At 39.6% G+C, this 17831-nt stretch overlaps 2 protein-coding genes across 3 annotated transcripts; one reads left to right on the forward strand and one right to left on the reverse strand.

Moving 5' to 3' along the window:
- Nucleotides 1-3529: 3529 nt before the first annotated feature.
- cd63 (CD63 molecule) lies at nucleotides 3530-12087 on the forward strand. Its single transcript, XM_054791913.1, has 8 exons — nucleotides 3530-3676; nucleotides 4262-4347; nucleotides 10318-10506; nucleotides 10586-10660; nucleotides 10735-10833; nucleotides 11017-11160; nucleotides 11755-11838; nucleotides 11972-12087. Exons 2-8 carry the CDS (start codon nucleotides 4282-4284, stop codon nucleotides 12035-12037), a joined length of 723 nt encoding a protein of 240 aa, XP_054647888.1. The 5' UTR covers nucleotides 3530-3676; nucleotides 4262-4281; the 3' UTR covers nucleotides 12038-12087.
- Nucleotides 12088-12346: 259 nt separating this feature from the next.
- letmd1 (LETM1 domain containing 1) lies at nucleotides 12347-17549 on the reverse strand. Of its 2 annotated transcripts, XM_054791893.1 has the most exons (9): nucleotides 17352-17549; nucleotides 16850-16989; nucleotides 14985-15100; nucleotides 14577-14659; nucleotides 14292-14478; nucleotides 14133-14234; nucleotides 13890-14042; nucleotides 13716-13812; nucleotides 12347-13548 (listed from the first exon to the last, which is right to left on the reverse strand). In XM_054791893.1, exons 1-9 carry the CDS (start codon nucleotides 17465-17467, stop codon nucleotides 13472-13474), a joined length of 1071 nt encoding a protein of 356 aa, XP_054647868.1. In that variant the 5' UTR covers nucleotides 17468-17549; the 3' UTR covers nucleotides 12347-13471. The 2 variants fall into 2 exon arrangements, with proteins under 2 accessions (XP_054647868.1, XP_054647875.1); XM_054791900.1 differs by lacking the exon at nucleotides 17352-17549 and having other exon boundaries at nucleotides 14985-15105; nucleotides 16850-16977.
- Between the last annotated feature and the right edge of the window lie 282 nt (nucleotides 17550-17831).

Raw genomic sequence — 17831 nt, forward strand, 5'->3', positions numbered from 1 at the left:
GCAAAAATAACTTTAAAAGCTTTGGAATGAAATAAAGATAAAAAAAATATGTTTCTTATGCATTAGGAAAGTCATCTCATAAAAAAATAATAGCTCTCTTTTCAAGTCTTTGCTTGATCAATAAATAACTAAAAAAATATTAGCTATATTAGCAAATCCAGTGGACGGGACACCAGGTTCGATGAAGAAAAATGAAAACTAAGACATTATAATCACTTTCTTAAAAAAACCCAACAAAAAACAGGATGGGCAGGACATGAAAATAAGGCATACTGGGAAGGGTGGGCAAACTTGAGTCCACATTCCATCTGGAATTATTTGTCTTATTTTATCTGCAAAAGTGCCATACAATCAGTGATATATGCTTGTGTCCCTTTTTTCAGGAGTACTTTAAACATCAGAGGTTGTGTTGCATAACTAAATGACAGACCACATCAAAGAAAGTAAGTACATGAATAAAGGATGTGGGATATGAACAATATGAACTATGAACAATAAAACATAGTTTTACTCTTTAATTAAAGAGTATGTGAACATCCCTCCTTTTTTACTTCCCAGACAGTGCAGTGGATAGCCATGGCCATGGTGAGGTAGTTTGTCTGGATTGCTGAATGTGAAAACCTACTTAAACCATCAAAACCATCAAAGGCCACAGATTGACTCTACTTGCAAGTCATGTTGCCAGCTTGCAAGTTAAAAGTTTATATTACTTTGTACTTTGCCCACCCCTGACCTAACTAATGTATAATTAGTTATATATCCATGTTTAAAACATTGCTCTCTGAACATCCTGTTAAGTTTGAGCAGCAGTTGACTTTTAAAGTTAATTCTTTTTGACTTTGCAGTGAAGAGCAGTCCACCATAGCCAAAGAGACACTCACAAGCGGCTGAGGCATGAAGGCCAGCATTTAGATGCAAGACCTCACACAACCCAACCTCAAAACAATTCAATTATTATATTAACGCTCACACTGTTAGTTATGATGTGACTGTATGTGAAGTCATATCCCTATTTGGGTAATGGTTTAATTCATCTTGAACATGCACACAGGTTACACCGAAGCAGATCACAGCAGTTCCGCAGGTCCAAAAAGGAGTAGGAAGAAGCAAAGCTTCACATTCAAGCCAGTTATAATTTTAATTTCCTGCCAAAATGTTCCTAATTCATTTTAATTGTAATGGAAATTTGTTAGTTTATTTTCAACGTGTACAGTATAGAAAGGTTGCATTGGAGTACATCACATGCTTCCAATGTAACAATTCTGTTACACGCGCTGGCACGGGTGCCAGGAGTTGTGGACCCTGGAGCAGAGACTAACGGAGTGGTATCAAAAAAGGTATTTTAATAACAACAAAGTGTGCTCACAAAGGAGAAAAACAAAAGGACAAAGTAGCAAATGAGGAAAAATACAAAAATGCTCAACAACTTACAGGGAACAGTTGGCAGCTAGGAATAAAGATCAAGGAGAACGACTATCAAAGACTGCATGAGGGGGAAAACCGAGCGCACACACGAAGCTGGCAAAGGGAGACAACAAGCTGGCTAGACAGCATGGCTTAAGAACGCCTTGATTACAGATGTGCAGCAGGTGTGCTGTCCAGACGAGCAGGTGGGAGGAGTCCTCTGCAGGACTGCAACGAGACAGCAGATGGCAGCAGACTAAGCAGAGTGCAAATCATGACAAATCAAACATGTACAAAAAGGAGTAGGAAGAAACAGAGCTGATTCAACCCTACCCCTTCTCCAGTGTCCGTTTCATAACAGTCATTTTTTTCACTTCCTGGTTTCAACATGTTCTATTTATCTCTTTTTTGTAATGATAAAAGAAAATTATAAAGATGTGTATTAAAAGCAGAGCTCTTCTGTTGTTGCTTAATTTATTGGTATATATGTTTATGTGTTTATGTTTCTTATGTTCTTATTCTTTCATTTGTTTTCTTTCTTTTCTTGGGAGAATGAACAGAATAAGATTTTCATTGCATGGTATAACTGCTGTTGTACTATGCACATGACAATAAAACTCTCTTGAATCTTGAATAGTGAAATTAACCATTTGTAGTAGTTATTACAGTAAAATAAATACAGCATTTAGACATGAATAAAAAGATAACTAAATACATATATCAGTAGTTAAGAAGTTGGGAGTGATAAATGAGTACTGAATATATTGTTCTTTAAATAATCATAAGGAATGAGCAATCAATAGTATCTGCAGTTGTACATTTGCCTTTGGTATTGCATATTAAATATATTTCACATGAACTTGTATAATAAATATTGATGTCGGCCTCACAGTCTTTAGATCCAGGTTCCAAGATCGGATAATATCGGCTATCACCTCGAGATCAGGCCGATCCGGTTGCTGTATAACTTTTGTAACTCTGGGCAACACTCCAATATGGTAGGTGCGGTAATGTGCCTCAAAGCTGGTTGCCACTTGAGAAGAAAACAACACAACACCACCATAGAGACATGTCTGCGGTGCCGTCGCTGTGCCGTGCGGGGAGCTTGCATGCAGTAGTGGAGCTACGTGATGGCCAATGGTGGCCGTGGCCACCTTTGGTCACACTCCGGCCACCCCACTGGCCAGCTAGACATTTCAGGTATCAACTTATTGCCGCACCCCTATATGAGTAATGGTCTCACCTTGGACACCCCGATGAAAAATTACTGCCTCCGCCACTGCTCGCATGGAAAGTGCTGCTCTAATCGCTGGTTGTTTATACAAGGGACCGCCAATAAATTACTATTGCGCTAGAGAGTTTGTTAAAAAAAAAAAGTAATACATTCTAAATCACACCACAAATTGATCTATAACCATCTCAAATGATTAGTCCTACCCTAAAAGTATTTTGCATGCCCATTTTTTCCAATGTGTCTTATATTGGATGGACTTTTATTGGATCTTTTATTGAATTAGGGACCTGACTCACAGAGGTTTGTTACAAAAGCCAAACAATACTGTTGGTCATGCTGTGGAATAAAAAAAAGTAAATTCAGCAATACTTTAATTGCATTATTTGTAATGCGTTGAAGAGCTATTTTCATATATTCAATTCCACAAATTCATGCTTGTAACAAAAGCAGGCTCGGTACTGGATCGGATCGACAAGACTATAAAAAATCAGATTGATCAGATCGGATTGGAAGCCAAAAAATGGGGGTCGGGACATCCCTAGTACGCAATATATATTACAATCGTCAAAAATGTTACAAAATCTGTCACTCACAAGTGAAAATTTGCTCTTGTCAATAAGGCCCAAAGGATATTTTGAGGCACACATGTTTTGACCCTGAAAGCGTGCATTTTACTGGCTTGCTTCACTTTGCCAAAACCTAAAAATGTCACCATTACAGCAAAGGGCAAATAATGAAAATCAATCATTACATTATGAATTGAGAGTTGAAGTCATTTTAGTTGTTAAAACATGTTAACCATGACAAGCAATCACTTAGTGGTGGATTCAAGTGACCAGAACCAACAGTGTTCCTTTAACCAAAGGAGCTTGAAGTTATCACGTGAGGTAAGGTCAATACAATATATGGAGTGGCGGAGGAGTACAAGGGGGCAGCATCGGCAATTGGGGAGGGACTAGAAACGACAGAACCACTCCAAAACTTCCAACACTTTGTCCTCTTCGTCCTTCGGCGACGGCATATACACTCCTCTAAAAGGTAGGCAACAAATTTTTTCCAGGATAATTCCTACCTGCGAGCGTTTTTTTAAAATGTGGGTAGTTACAGCACTACGGCAAATAAAGGTGAACAAAAAATCTCAAGTTTTCGGCCAATATGGATGACACGCTCTAGATGCCGTCGAGTTTATGTAAGAGTCATTTATCTGACAAATTCAATAAGCTTCGTTTGCGGACAAAGCAGCCATTGTTGCAGGCGTTGGTTAACGGTCCTCGACAGGGCTTCCCAAAACGGAACCTCTGTCTCGGCCGAGGCGACGATCATTTTTTAGGGTTGAAAGCTTAAATTACGCACTTAATAAGTGTTCGCTTGTTGGCCGTTGACGAGTCGTCCAGTTGCTCGAATGACGATTTTTCCAGCGCCTAATCGATGGGGGAAGAAGACCAAAGTTGATAGCAGCTGTTTTAAGAGCCATTTGGAGCTCAAATGTCCCATCACAGCCTTGGGCAGAGGACTCGGATCATTTTAGGGAACAACAGTTGTTCACTGACGTCACTTACAATCACTTCTACCTTTTGGACAAGTGAAAGAACGTTGACAAATGTTCCTTTTTGCCTGATCCAGGAAGCTGATCCTTTTCAAACATGAGTCTCGAGGGGGGAATGAAGTGTGTCAAGTTCATGCTCTTCTTTTTCAACTTCATTTTCTGGGTGAGTCATTGCCTACTTCTTTTTTTTTTTTGTAGCAGTTGTTGATTATCAAAAGGAAGCATGAATGAAATAACAGCATGGCTTGGTGCCTGCAAGAACATACAGGAAGTAAGCTCAGGCCACTTTATTGTAATATGTGCTTTCAATCACCTTTTCCTTGGAGCTGTTTATCCCACCCCATGTAACCTGTCACATTTTTTGTCTTATGACTCTGTTACATTATGTGTGAAATGATATGATGATTCACCATGAGCATACACATCTTATGACATCCCCCGCCTGATTATCTGTTCCAAAAAATTGTCAATGTACACTCTTTGATACTACAAAAGACAAAGAAAATTAATCTCAAATACCATAACCAGCTAGAGGAGCTTTACAGCAAGTAGTGATCATGGAATGTGAATCTTATGACCAGATTTTACTCTGTAACAGCGTCATGTGACTCTACCCCCTCCCCCCCACCCCCATTACGACAGAGCTTACACGTTCTGTTTTTTGTTTTTTACAGTAAAGCTGAAGAAGTGAATGACAATGCTTATTTTTATTATCTTTGCATTTGGTACTTTGATGTTTTATTATTTTTTTATGCGAACATTATGTAAACTGAATTCATGCCTTGGTTATGGGGTTTACAGTTTGATATTTACATCTTAAAAACCATCAACTGATTTGCAAAAACTGCCGCAATTTCATCTTAGGCTGTTTTTTTTTTTGTCAGCTGCACATCAGGTGATGCGTGGCAAGTTTTGCCAGAAGCACGAATTGTACGTACAATGTACTGTACAACTTAAAACATCTTTTTTGATAACATGCAGACTTGCTGAAAGTAATTGCATAAGTTCAATCGAGGCAACTGGACTCTTTGTTGAAAGGCGTTTCACCTTGAGTCTAAAAGACTTCTTTTCAAAAAATTTAGCTGTGGAGTTTCCCGGTTTATGTCTCTAGTAGACATCCCTTTTGAAAAAGATGTTAAAGAAGTCATTTATGTCAAACTAGAAAGGCCGTCGATAAACTGAGGACGTTTGCGCCATCACCTATTGTCTGCTTACAACGTCCTGACCTGACCTGGTAAACAAAGGCCACCAAAGCAACATCCACATAAAACATATTGTACATATTGTAACAACCTGTTGGTGTAACACGGATATCATGAATGCAACTTGCTGTGGATGTTATTGGTGGATAAGGAGGACGTGTTGTTGTGAGTGAACTGCATACTGTTTTGGAACTGAGCACTACTTTTGACGTTAAGGTTGGCAGTAAAACCTGCAAAGGGCATCAGATTCTGTGTGACTCTGTCAGGACGCTACAGTATTATATACAATACAGGCCAAGAGTTTGGACAAACACCATACAACCCCGTGGTCCCAACCCCATTAATAAAGGCAAGAAATTCCACCAAGTAACCCTGACAAGGCACACCTGTGAAGTGAAAACCATTTCAGGTGACTAACTCATGAAGATAATTGAGAGAACACCAAGGGTTTGAGGTGCTATCAAAAAAAACATATGACATAAAATATAAGACATATATTTAGAGTTATTTCACACTTTTTTGTTAAATACATAATTCCACACATGTTTATTCAGAGTTTTGAGAATCTACAATGTAAATAGTCATGAAAATAAAGAAACCAAACTTTTGGCCTCTACTGTAAGTGTTTATATTTTATATTTGCAACTTTTTCTTTCAGACACTGTTCAACTTGTTCCATTGTTTCATTTGTTATGGCGGACTTTTTGGCACTTCCGGGAGAGGGAAGAACTAGAAATTATGTACGAAGACAAGCCAACCAATCAAAGGTCCGCGGTCCACGTCGTCGTCCATTGGCGCCAAGTTTTAATTTTTTGGATGTTTCGGAGGGAGCACAGCCAGGCGACGTGGCTTACGCTGGCTCTGTGGTGCAGGAGCATAATTTAAGCTTTAAACACTTTTGTAAAGGTATCTTTAAATGCTTCATTACAGTAGTTTTATACATATTGATACTTTTGTAGGGTTTATGCCATCCTATTTGTTACGTTTGCCTCTATCATATTTTCATCGCGTTTTACCTCTTTAACGTAAGGAGCGTTTTACAATGCCCAATGACAACGTGCAGGTTCTGAGTGAAAAAAGACGAGAAGCACGTTTATTCTTGCACCCAGCTCTACAAGGAGGTACCTCTGTAATGTAGAAGTGGTTTGCTTTTACTGGAGCAGATGAGGAGCAAGAGGCCATAATACGCAAAGTTTGCAAAGCAACGTTGACTGCAAAAGGTGGTAACGCGAAAAATTTGTTCTACCATCTCAAGCGCAAACACAGAGTGGAGTACAAAGAGTGCCTCATGCTGTGTGACACAGTCAGCGAGCACGTCAACACTTAACCCACTAAATGCACTTGCTGTATTGCACAGTTTGTTACCAATAAATCAATAAATGTGCTTTACAATTTGAGACGAGTGTAGTTAATTATATGGGTTAAGGTTTGTAGCTTCTTATACAAGACTTTGCTGAATTTAATTATCATCATATCGTGATACATCGCAAAAATATTGTGATACATGCTAAGGTCCGTATCGCCCAAACCTATTTGCCTCCTTTGTGTTTTCCTAGCTACACTATTAGATGCCTATTTGATTCAAGTTCAAATATTTACTTTGGTAGTGCCAATAAGCAGCAAGCTACCGCAGTCATGGCTTGAGAAGAGAAACAACACACACTGGGCTGGGCCTGGGAGACAAGGCTACAATTCGAATGGCAGTTTCATTGTGTTATGAGCTGCTCTTGCATGTTTCATAATAACCTGCAACAACTCTTTTCTGCTTTTCGTCGCATTTATGGTTGGTTGACATGTTCTCTATACCCAAGGTTTATTGCGTTGGCAACTTTCCTTGGAGAGATACGACTGTTAAAGGCCATAACAATACATCATCCATACATACATAATAATCACAAAACACAGGCGAATAATTTGGTATTAAATGAACCAAAAATACATGTTTGTGAACTGTGGAAGGAAGTTGGAGAAGTTGGTCAGAAGGATTACACTACATAACCAATACCGATGAGGGTGAGACACATGGGCCAAAGAGAACCAATTGCATGCTGGCGCAGCTCTGGACAAAGGTGCGGAATTGATGTAGACTTTTGTAGGTCTGTTTGTTGTTGTTTAAGTCTTGGTCTGATGTGGTCCCAAGTAGGAGCCACTGTAGAGATAGTTAATGGCCATGCGTATGCAGAAGCATCAGTGGAGCTACTGTATCACTGTCAAATTTGCCACTAGACTACTAAAGACCTTTTCAAGTATTCACAATGTATAAAGTCAGGTGTGTTGTGCATGCGTCTGTGTGTGTGTGTGTTTGCGCAACAACAAAATGACTGTTCTGATTGCATTTTAATGATTTAAAATAGTCAAAAATCCACTATTTTAAAGCGCTGCTGCCCCACAGCAACTGAACGGACCGGTATAACAGATTTTAACATAGTAAATATTGTGTGATGTTAATATTTTCCCAAGGTGAGCACATTTTGGTTAAAAAACTGCACCAGTTCTTGAAAAATATTGTGACGAGTTTAGTAAAGAACTCAGCCTGCAATCTTCAGTGTACTGCGTGTCTCTGTGACTGCACTGCTTACTGCGCTGTAGTTAAGCATTTTACAGTTTCCGGTTCATGTTCATGTTGATCCTACTTGCTCAAACAGCTCACCGTCACATTGTTTGCGAAAGACCGCATGAGCTGCTTCCGTCTCCCCACACTGCTCATTGATGCATAAAAGTCTATTAACTTGTAGACAGATGCAATATTGCAGAATATAGCAACTTCCTTCCATCTGCTTAGCATCTTTGCTCAATCAGCATGACTGTCTGAAGTGTGGTGAGCAGGAAAGGAAACTCTCTGCGATTATCATGTCGGACTCAGAAGAATCTCCTTTGGGCATCTCTGTGTGGGGTTTGCATGTTCTCCCTGCGCTCTGTCTCTCCCTCTCGCTCAACCACGTGCTCGCGATCAACAGGCAAAGTCTCAAAGATCGACTAGTGGATTGTGATCGACAGGTTGGCGGCGGTTTACCACTGTTTCATGTTTTCGCCATTTGTGGATAATGTCTCTCACTGTGGTTCGCTGAAGTCCGCACAGTGTTTATAGATGCTTGTATATATGTTTAAGTATTACAATTGTAATGATGGTGGTAATAGCAGTAGTGAAGAGGTAGGAGAAAGGAATAAATGAATAAATAAAATGAATTGAAAAGGGGGAAAAAATTCAGCAGATTCTATGGAATTGAGATTAGATTTTTTTAAAATAAATGTGGACTATATTTTGTTGAAAAGGGGTGTGCAGTGATTAATTGATTGTTCCAGTGTGTTATGGTCAGTTGATTTCTTGTTTTCCAGTTTAGGAGGACTGTTCTCTTGGCGACAGCTAGGGCTGTAAACAGTGTAGTTATAGTGTGATTATGTAATCGTACTGATGACATATCTCCTAAGATACAGAGTTGAGGACATAGTAAAGGGATGCGGCAGCCTAATACTGTATATGTGATAGGTGATCTGTGACTTGTCCAAAACTGTTTAATCCAGGGGTCTCAAATTCACAGCCCGCGGGCCATTTGCGGCCCACCAAATCGTATCTTGCGCGACTGGACATCAAAGAGTAGTGTAACTGCAGCCTGCAACATCCGGGCAAGCTCAGTGTTACTTACATACTTACAGGGGCAAGTAAACACCAACACTGAACTAACAGTGGTGTTATCACATGGACCGGGGGAGGGGTGGCCCTTTAGCGTTATTGTGAGCCATGTATTGTGAATTGTATCATATCGTGAGGTACCCTGAGATTCCCGGCCCTACTCCCAATACTTGATGCGGCCCAGCCTCACACAAACTCTATCTCCAGTGGCCCCCAGTGAAATTGAGTTAGAGACCCCTGGTTTAATTGGTGTACAGTGCCAGCAAGCATGCAGTTGTCTGTGGTGTGCTGTGAGCAATAAGTGCATTGATCTGATGCGTGAACCCATTTTATATCATCTTTCACCCGTGTAGTGCATTCTGTGGATAATCTTGAATTGGATGAGTTGTAAATTTGGGTTTTTGCAATGAATGAAGTTGTTTTTACATACAGTATTTGAGGCTGTATTTTGGGGTGGTGGAAAGGTCCTGTTCCCACTTTGAAGTTGGGAGGGATATTTCAGTGTCAGCAGTGTTTAGAAATGTATATTACCTTGAAAGTACAAGTAGTTTCTCTATGTCGGGGATCTTGGAAAAAATCCTCTATGATAATTGCTTGGTTTTGTGAGTTGAGTGTGTTGTTGATTTTGAGGTAGGATGGTTGATTTAAGCTGTAAATACTGGAGATATTGACTGTTACAAATGTGGAACTTCTGGGTTAATTCTAGAAAACTGATCATCTTGGAGTCTTGTACAATATGGTGGATGCCTTTTGTGTTTCCATGACATGAAGTGTAAATAGTTTGTCTAATGTGATGTCTGGGTTGTTCCAAATTGTTGAGTGGATAGTGCAACTGTGGAGCCTTCGATACGAAATGTTAATATAGTGTAACATTGTTTTTGGATGGTAAAAACTGTAGGGGGCCAAAACAGCCTTTTGAAATAGGGCAGGGGACATGTCCCCTCTATTCCAGCCCCTTCTCCCCCTTTTATTCTTGGGAGCTACATTTCCAGCTGAGAAAAGAACACAAAGACAACAAGCCGCAACTTTCACAGACGTACAAAGCGATACTTGTGGGAATTTGGTACGTCTTTGCATTGAACCAAAGGACCCGCACTGAAAAATGTGATTACGAATACTGTACATGCACCATTACACCCCTTTTATTTGTTCATCTTTGTAAAGGTTTTGTTGGACACCTTTTATTTAACATAAACATACATTTTCAATTTGTATCAAAACAATTTGAGGGTGCCCAATATGGAATCTAGTAATGTCTTGTTAAAAAAAAAGCCCTGTAACAGTGTCCTCTTCTCTGCAGTTATGTGGCCTGGCGCTGATTGTAGTGGGAGTCCTGGTTCAAGTGTCCTTGCATAACACCCTGATGATCAGGGATGCGTCTGCGTCAGGAGCTCCCATCGTCATCATCGCCGTTGGTGTGGTCATTTTCTTTGTTGCTTTCTTCGGCTGCTGTGGTGCCTGGAAGGAGAACTACTGCATGGTGACCATGGTAACTGTAGTTGTTGGCTAGCTAACACAGGATATAACAAGGTATGTGGTTTTTAATTTTGTAAATTTCTCTCCCCCAGTTTGCCATCCTTCTCTCACTGGTCATCCTTGTTCAGATTGCCACAGCAATCGCTGGTTACATCTTCAGAAACAAAGTGAGTGAATAAACAGAGTGCTAAACTTGGCACACATGTACTTCTACTTTATTTCCACTTGTCTCCTCCACAAGGTCTCAGACGTCGTCCAGGCTAGTTTGACTGACATGATTTCCAGTTACAGCAACAGCTCAGCTGAATTCAGAGCCAGCGTGGATGTACTGCAGGAGGATGTGAGTTGCTCTCAGTGTTTACTTAGCCCGACAACACCCTCACATAACAACTCCGCATCCTAGTGCTGCATGACTGCTTGACACTGGACTGTTTGCCTTTACATCCTGTCTTGTCATAAGTTACTACATGATGTTCATCTTGCGTGCATTTCCAAACCTCAACGCTGCCATTTGTGCTTCCAGTTGAAATGCTGCGGCATGAACAACTCCACAGACTGGAGAAGCTTCCGACCCGATGGGAACTCCGTACCGGACTCGTGCTGTTTGAATGTCTCTACAAATTGTGGAATTGGTGCCATGACAGACTCTGCCAAAGTGTACCAAGAGGTAACCATCGTTGCCTGACATTTAGTTATTATAACATTTCAGTTAAATAAATACAAAAAATATAAAATAAAAAAAATACAATCAATACAATTTTTATAAAATTATACTTTTCAAAAGGAACTGTCAATTCATTGACAATTCTCTTTACAGCTTAACTGTATATTCCTTGTTTAAAGCTAACAAAAAAAGATTGAAAGAGCAGAATGTCAAAGTCTTTATTTTAAATGCATAAGCCTACTGTTTTGAAACAGTTTCATTTTAAACTGTACAAGTTTGTAGTTTAATGTAGTATTCAAATACAACACATTAGCTTGCGCTTTAGCTCAAAACTGTCCCACGTCAAACTTGGTTTTGCGTTGCTAATATATGGGTCTGCATTCTATTTTGATTTCCTCGTCAGCCTGGGTTGCCTGTTTAGGCAAGCTCCATTGCAGATCTTTAGGGACGTTTGTAAATTTGATCTACAGGGACCCTGAACAGACGTTAACTTGTCAGCCATCCAGTATGTTTCAATGAACACTTATGTTTGTCATGCACATACAGACGCAGTGCGCCACACTAACAGAACCCAACTTTCCTTTTCTCTTCCTGAAGGGTTGTCGCAAAGCAGTCGAGGAGTTACTCAAGAAAAACATCCAGTGGGTGATAATTGCAGCCCTGGTTCTTGCTTTTATCGAGGTATGTATCAACTGGAAACACAAGAATGTTTCATGAGAACGTTGTACTTAAGTCTGTTGTGAGACACTTGACATGTATCCTGTTATCAGGTGGTGTCCTATTTTAAAAGCTATGAAATGCATTGTGTTTGCAGATCGCAGGCGTTGTGTTTGCCTGTGTGCTGATGAGAGGCATCCGCAGCGGCTACGAAGTCATGTGATTCAGTTCAGTTCATACCTACGTAACAATGGCGCTTAAATATTTTTTTTTCCCCAGACATATCAGATGTAGTGCACAGAACAATTTTCTCCCCCTTTTTGGATATTTTGATAGGTCAGGAGTGTTTCTGGTTTAATACATTTTTAGGCATGCAAAATACATTTTAGGCAGCACTGTTACTTCTTTGTCAAAATGTTTTCTTGATGGTTAAAGAATTTAAATATAATCTTTGACTTTGCTCGTTCAGCTAGCATATATAGATTTTAGTTTCAAGGTTTGTTGGTTCCCAGTTTGTTTTTATTAAAGAACCTTTAAATTATTTGTGGTTTGTCTTCTTTAAGAGTAAATCGGTTTATTTTTATTTGGGCACATTCATTACATAGCACATCAACATATCACTGAACATGAGCAAATAATATACATTATGCCAGAAACCCATTTAAAATGTAATGTGTTAGTCCTTGTAAAAGGCACAGGATGAAGTGGTATTTCCTTTAGTGCAAAACTCTGAACTTCCTCTTTGTACAATCAGCACAAATTGGACCAAAAAAAGCTTTGACATTTTGTGCTTCAGGGTGTTATCTGACCAGATGAGTAAAAGGTGATTTTTAACTTTCAGCAAACTTTGAGGTAAAGTGCACTCAGTAGGATTCTAATAGCTCTGCCACAGACCAAATAAGCTTCTGAAGACAGTATCAATTTCAAGTTACATTTTCACCACACATGCACGCACACAAAGTTTGAACGTCTTTGCAGATACAGGTCATTTTTGTTTCAAGTTTTCTTCAAGACCCTCCTACAACCAAATGTTGAACATAAGTAAAATAAGCAGTGCACACAATGAGGTACATGCATTGAGAGAGAAAAATACAGCAGATGACAACTTGTGAATGTGTAAGCATAAAAGCTGCGATCTGCACTTTTTTACAAATGGAATGTGTCTGAACAATGATACCACCCCATAAGCAAATCATTTACACAAATGTATCTTGCTCATCTGTGGAGCTTTGCTGAGACACAACTAGCTTGTTTTAGCTATACTGAGAAATAATGACACCACATCATTAAAACCACTACTTGTCAGTCCTTTTAAGTCTTAAGTTTCAGTCTGAAACATGTAAACTACACTCCATATTCTCCTAGAACCTACAGTATCAGCCTTGCAATACACACAGACAGATAATGTGTGTAAGTTTTTGTCCTAAAGTAAAGCAAAGATGCTCAGATAAAAATCTCTGGCATCAGCAATGTGGTTTACATTTTACAGCAAACATGCCTTGGGGCAAAAAAAGCTTAATTTTTCGCATACACCTGAAGTCTTGCCAAGAGAAGCAAGTATTGAAATATTTTTCTCATCTGCAAAAAGGAGATATTAGCTAGTCAAAAGAAGTAACTGCTGGCTGTGGTCCAAAGAAGAGGGCTCCAGGCTTCCTGTTTAGGGGTGGTTTCCATCATTGGGGTAGTTGGCGGAGAGAAACACAAGGCAGTGCAAAAGTAGCGACACCTCTGATTCTGGGGGAAAAAAAACAACAAAAAAAGAGCACAGTAGGCTTTTTTTATTAAGAATATTGAAGACACGGATATGTTGTTAAATTAAGGTGGGCATAAACCGTTGCAAATCATTCAGAAATGACCAGATAAGCTAGATGTAAAATGGCTTGGGGTATAGAGTACATTACCCTTTAGTGAAGAGGATATCTGAAGCCATTGGGACAACCACTCACGGCACTGTTTAATACTAACAGAATCAGAATTGAGGCCCCTCACATAGCAAGCCTGAAAAAGGAATACAGAATTGTTGTAACAACACAACTCTTCAAATGCAGACAATTGCTTTGAGTTGAGAGTCTGACCTGTCTCACTTCTGAGTCACTTAGCTGATGAGGACCTAGCCTGCCAAGAGCTCTGTCTAGCAAGGTGAGCTCAAAGGCGTGCACTAGAAGGCGCCGGTTAATTAAGAAGCCCGGGAGGCGGGGCGTCAAAAAAAAGAGCGAGCTGATCTGTCTCTGAAAAAAAAAAAAAAAAAAAAAGGGCAGACACACTTATATTCCAATCGAGTAGCAGTATTCAAGTGTGAAAAGACAGATTTTACTGACCATTTGATCCACACTCAACCTGTTTATACCTAGAGGAGGCCCTGAAAACAGGCTCCGTACAGCAAGAATTTCAGACACTTTGGGATTTGCTCCAGTCTGTACCTGTAAAATAAATTCTATCAGACATGTTCTATAAAAACGAATAATGCACTGGCTTACCTTAGAGCACAGGTGGTCAAGACGACTCTGTAGCTGAGAATCTTCCACCTGCCTGCTCACTTGCTGGAGCCCTTTGAGTATGGGCCAGTGGTATTGGGCCCTTAATGAATGGTACACTTGTCGATACTCTGCCTGCTGCTTTGGGGTCCAGAAATGAGGAATCAGGAGCTGGCGGGGGAAAAAGTACCTACAGAGCAAAGAGAAACACAAGGAGTGATTAGACAAGGCAGGGAGGAAGATTATGATATATTTTAAGGGTTTTCTGTGAAAAAAAATCGAACTTACATCAAGACGAAAACTAGGTAGTTGGCAAAGGGAGGGATGGATATTAGCGCCAGTGGGATAGCCTTGATCAGGTCTCGGCGAAACTATCTCACAAATGTAGACATCCAAAAGGACAAATACGAGTTCAGACATACAGCACTGAAAGCATTTTCTTTCCTTGATATTGACATTTTAAAGTTTGTCTCTTCACACAACCCTAACATGAAACATTATTATTTGAACACAAGTCTACTAAGTGCCTTCTTGTACCAGATGCACTGAAGTGTTCCTAAGACAGAAGAATGGGATGGATGGAACTGCAAGAGGGGCAAGGTACACCTAGTGACCACTATCTGAACCACTACACCACTAAGCCCCCCTTTTACATTTGTGTTGTGTGGAAAAGGACAAAACAGCAAGTGAAGTCACCTGTCTGACTTTCTCCAGTTCCCTGTAGGACAAATCTTCATACGTGACTCCATGACTTGCCATCTTGGTTTTTATCTGACTCACCTCTTTGGCATCTTGGAAGAGAAGCTTGAATCCTACACTGACACAATGAGAGACAATGCACAACAATGCAACACTTGACCCACAATGTAATGCTCAATTCTGACTGACAATGTATTCATTTAACCGTATGTTTGGTTTTGTGGTTTGCAACACAGGAGGACACTAGAATTCATTAGATACCTGAGAAAACACTAATATCGTCCTGAGACCCAACAATAGATTTTTGCCTTCTGTAAGCGACAATCATTCCACAACCTTATCTCAAATGCAAAACAATCTGCAAGAATAAACATCGTTGAGTTGTGGAGAGGACATCCCGGGCTTTCCAGTGATTTGTTAGGGTTTGTCCAATGAAATAAAACTGTCTTCCCAAAAATGGCTGCCATACCAACCAGCATGTTTCATGGGCACAAGTTTTGTTTTTGTTTTTTTTTTTTTAAATACGCAAGTCTTTAATCATGCCCTGCAATTGGTTGGCGACCGATCCAGGGTGTACCCGGCTTCTCGCTCAAAGTCAGCTGGGATAGGCTCCAGCATACCCTCACGACCCTAATTAGGATAAGGGGTATAAAAAAATTGATTAATGGAAGTCTTAAATCGATAGTTTGAGGTGGTTTGGGTAACATACAGTCATTTTTAAGCTACTGAAAGCAACACCTTGTCCACCCTTGTCAATTTACAATACCACTGAAAAAGTGGAGCATTACATTTACAAAATGACAAATGTATGATTACAATTCAAAATAAAAGGGAGATAGAGCTATAAACTGCTTTTGTGGATAATTGCAAATAATTTAATTAAATTTTTCATTTTTTTTTAAATGTCTTGTTCCTCTTACCAGAACAGTACAAAAGATGATTGATGACAGAATTATTTAGCCGGTCAGAAAGAGAGGGGTGTCGTCAGGATTTCTGGGCCCCATGAAAAAAAACAAAAAAACACACTGGGCCCCCTGGGCAGCTGCAGTCACTACATATCTAGGACTTAACTGACCCTTAAAAAAGCTATTTTTATGCTATTGGACTCAAACCTGAATTTAGTTAGATGCATGTTTTGGAGCAATACGAATGCATTGGAAACCTATTGTTTATTTTAGAAAAAATAAGCTAAAAAAACAAAAAGAACTTGTCACAGGCTGGGATCGAACACGCAACCTTAATGTTACGCCACCACGGTTTCACAGCAGGCAAGGTGAAATCTTTCATTATATTTTTTTAAAGAAAAGAAGTCTGGCGTAAAATTTTAAACATTTTCAATTCTCCCAGAACCAAATTTTATTTAACTACTAGGCAACACTGTATGGTCTGTGTTCTAAAGCAGGACCAAACCATTTCATGCACATATAGGGGGTTGGTTGGTCAATATGGAGGTTTACTTTTTGATCAACATGGATTTAACTTTTACTGCCAAAAAGAAGCAAAAACAAATACTGTTTTTGATATTTATGACTATTTAAAAAAATATCTCATCCCTGATAGCAAAATTATATTTTAACTTGTACCTATTTTTTTTTTTCTTGGAATTGTCCTAACTTTCCCCCCCTTTTACAGCGCCCCTGACTACAGCAATGGACATTGCTTTTAAAGCAAGTTTTTCTAATGAACTGTTTTGGGATATTGTTTTCACCCAAGATAATATTTCATGCAACGTTTACTTTTCGTAGTCTCAGGACGGTATAGACAGTTCAGTTCATGTGTACTTAATGAAGTGGTCCCTGACGGAGTCTTCATCCATGAAAGGATTACAATACAGCGATGTCGTGCAGACATCTTTACTTTACCTTCCACTAAAGTACGGTGGAGCACATAGAAGCGGGGGAATCGTCTTTTCAGAAAACCCTCATATTTGTTTTTTGCCCATTCGAGCTTGGAAGTGGCAAAACGAACAGCGCCTCGTCTCACTTCCGACGTCGAGTAGTATCTACAAAGGGAGACGTTTGAAAAGTACAAGACATGGAAAAAAATAATCATTCATTAGTGCAACAATTATCAAGATTAATGTACGTGACATTCCCTCGTGTTTAGATTTATACGACTAAAGATGTGTGTATATATTGCTATTGCTATTTTATAATGATTCGCATAGTTAAGAATAAAAGGTTACATTTCTGAAAGATCAAGGCATACATGACAACATTTGAAAAGCTATACGAAATCTATCTAATGTCAACATACCGCTAAGCGACTAAATAAAACAACAGGTAAAGGACGAATCAACCTCAAATAGTTAACAAATGTAGCAGAATGGACTTGGTCATCCAACCCTCGTGTTGCCACACTAACCTGGACTGATGACACACGCATGGGATGCACAGGGCATTAATTTTGCTGTTAGATCTAACACTCCAGAGTCGAGTCAAAGACATATGATTAGCAAGCCTCAAACAGGACAGCGCCATGACGGAATGGCAACTTCCGGGTAGTTACCGTAAAGACGGAAAGGCGGGGTAATTAAAAAATGTGTTCACTTACCGTAATGTTAATGATACGCCTGTTGTGAACGGTTGCGAAACTCGTGTGTGAGCCTTCTTCTTCTTCTTCTTCTTCTTTTGGTTTAATGGCGGGTTACAGCCATGACAGCTACATACCCCCACCTATTGTATCTGAGTATGTAACATGGGCTATAGAGTATAACCTACTTTACAAACACAAAAACCAAACGAAAAAAATAGTTTCTATTATATAATTATGTGTCCTTTAGATATTTTATAACTGATCTCTCTGTATTTACCCCCCACTTGTATTGTTCATACCCTCAATATT

Source organism: Dunckerocampus dactyliophorus, chromosome 1 (genome assembly GCF_027744805.1).
Source record: "Dunckerocampus dactyliophorus isolate RoL2022-P2 chromosome 1, RoL_Ddac_1.1, whole genome shotgun sequence".
NCBI lineage: Eukaryota > Metazoa > Chordata > Actinopteri > Syngnathiformes > Syngnathidae > Dunckerocampus > Dunckerocampus dactyliophorus.